The sequence below is a fragment of the Oryzias latipes genome, chromosome 16 (genome assembly GCF_053564925.1).
Source record: "Oryzias latipes strain Hd-rR chromosome 16, Olatipes_Hd-rR_3.1".
NCBI classification, from domain to species: domain Eukaryota; kingdom Metazoa; phylum Chordata; class Actinopteri; order Beloniformes; family Adrianichthyidae; genus Oryzias; species Oryzias latipes.
Window position 1 is genome coordinate 18,079,308 of NC_136252.1, and position 2,592 is coordinate 18,081,899.

Here is a 2,592-nt window from a genome sequence, read left to right on the forward strand (position 1 = left end):
TTCTGCCTTATGAATAGTGGCTTAAGTACAGAAAAAGATAAAGGTTTGACTCTGTGCCTTTTTTCAGGTTGAGGTGTAGTCTCGGTTGGTTTTTCAGCCTCCTTTCTGTTGATCAGAAAAATAGCGTTGTCAACATAATCTACTTTCAGCTGCTAAACTACTGAAGTTTGTCAAACAACCTCATATGTAAATCCTAATTTCATGAACAATTGATACCTTTTCCTGTAGATAAACACCCCCAAAACTGCAACAAGTATGAGCAGTAACAGTGTCACTGGAAGGACCGCTGGTGCAATGGTTCTCATTTTGTACTTAAAAGTTCCTGATGTAGAAGATTCATAGAAAAGAAAAGGAAGAAACAAGTTAAAATACACATTTGATTAAACGGCACAATACCACATATTTAGCTTCCCAAACCTGTAACAGTTAAAGTGACTGTGGTGACTCCTTTCTTTTCCCCCCAGAAGGAGGCAGTGCAGGTTAGATTTTTCACCCCATCCCCTGGAGCAACTATGAAGTTGATGATAGACGTAGTTTACCAGATGCCTCCTGAAATCAAGGAATCTGAGACCGCACTAGAGATGTGGGGGACGCTCCATGAAAACTCTGGGGAATGTGATGGACATGTGTGTGTAACAGAGCATGAGACAGTCAAAGCTGAACCAGCATCCACTTCAGCTTGAACTCCGGTAATCTCTGGTTTTTCTGGGGAAGCTGTGGACGTAGACAAAATGTTTTGCTGTAGCTCAGTGTGCAGACGGAGAACGCTAGGTGAAATTATTTGAACTGTTAACTGAATGTCAAATAATCCAAAAATGAGAAAACACTCCTAACCTTTCATGACAATAAATACACAGCTGTTGTTGAACGTGTACTTCTCATTCCCTCTCTCTGCATGAAAACAGAAAGGTCCGTTGTCAGAGGGTTTGATGTCGTCGATCTCTAAAGAGCAGTTTCTTTCGCTCAGATCCCCAACAATTTTTGTACGGTCCCTAAAGTGGTGCATGACTTGGGTTCCGGCCATTGTGGAAGACAAGGCTTTGCTCTGGGTTGTCCATGATTGAAAGGAGTCTGTTCAGTGACCTCCTCTCCATCACTGCTTCAAAGGATTCCTGTTTGCAGCCAATGACATAACCCGCCTTCCTGATCAACTTGTTCAGGCTGTTGGTGTCACTGACTGCAATACTGTTTCCCCAGCAGACCACAGAAGAGAACAAGGTGCTGGCTACCACAGACTGGTAGAAGATCTCCAGCAGCTTGCTGCACACATTGAAAGACCTCAGCTTCCTGAGGAAGTAGAGTCTGCTGCAGGGCTTCTTGTACACAGCAGTGCTGTGGCTCCTCCAGCTCAGTCTGCTGTTGATAGTCACACCCAGGTATTTATACTCCTCCACCATTTCCACATCCCTGCCCAGGATGCAGAGGGGTTAGTAAGACTGCCCCTTTCCTCCGGAAGTCGATCACCATCTCCAGTGAACTCCAATGAACAGACGGAGGCATTTGGATCCATCTGAAACCAGATTTATTAAATAATAGAACCAAGGCTCAAGATGGTGGTTAAGGAGTTAAATAGCAAAATGGCAAACAAACCTGCGAGCGAGGCAGATCAAAGTGAAGACAGGCTGATGGGAAATTTCGTGAAGATGAAAGCCGAGTCAATAATCAAGGGATGGTTCTCTCTGGTGGTCAGAAGGGGACACAGGTCTTCACCTTAATCTTAACAAATATGAACTTCTTCCAGTAAATACTGTCATTAATAAAAATGTTTCCTTTTTAACCTTTAGACACACCACTGTTGAAAGATCCAGTTTTAACTTCGCCCAAATGAATAACAAAGTCAAACGTGCCCTCTTTCAATTAAATGTATTTTCCGTCCCCTCTACTGTCTTCTATTGGAGAAAATATATGCTTGATTTGCGATGGAAATAATTGTGAACACTGCATCAGAAATTTTTAATACAACTTTTGCATAGAATCTATCCCACTTATTAGTCCATGTTGAGATATAATAAGACAATTGTATTCTCTGTAAAGAACACCCAGAAACAATTTGTCACCTATTTTGGAAATGTAATATTGCAAAAAGGTTTGGAAAAAATGTACACGTTTTACAAACTGCAATATAAGGCCTTTCTGAAAAGAACACAAACACAAAAATGGTAATAAAGGTATTAGACAAAATAAAAAAGAGCTAAGCGCTGTGTTCAATGAGCTACTAAGCATAGAAATAAGATGCATAGATAACTACCGGTACATAGCAAACAATAAGTAAATGAATGCCTAGCCAATGTTAAAGCTGGCAAGCTCATATTAAACAATGAAACAAACTCCAAAAACCTTTTCGGTTGGCAACTGAACATCTCAAAAAACATATTTTTTGCATAAAGATTGTGACAATTGCTTATTGTCAAGTTGTTTAACTATAATGCAGGGGGGGGGGGGGGGGTTCTGGCTGCCGCGGCTGCTGTGGCGGGGGTCTTGGTGTGGGGGTGGCTGGGCACTCTCCTTCCTTCTTTTCACATTCCACCATCCATTTTAGAAGAACATAAACACTCACTTAGGCGCAGGTGTTAGCTCACCTTTGCACTTATA

General features: G+C 41.7%; 1 protein-coding gene across 1 annotated transcript; it reads right to left on the bottom strand.

The window, feature by feature from the left end:
* Nucleotides 1–411: 411 nt before the first annotated feature.
* LOC105355910 (myelin-associated glycoprotein-like) lies at nt 412–1,501 on the bottom strand. The gene is made up of 2 exons (XM_078933141.1): nt 835–1,501; nt 412–786 (listed from the first exon to the last, which is right to left on the bottom strand). The coding sequence occupies exons 1-2, from the start codon at nt 1,022–1,024 to the stop codon at nt 536–538; spliced, it is 441 nt and encodes a 146-aa protein (XP_078789267.1). The 5' UTR covers nt 1,025–1,501; the 3' UTR covers nt 412–535.
* Between the last annotated feature and the right edge of the window lie 1,091 nt (nt 1,502–2,592).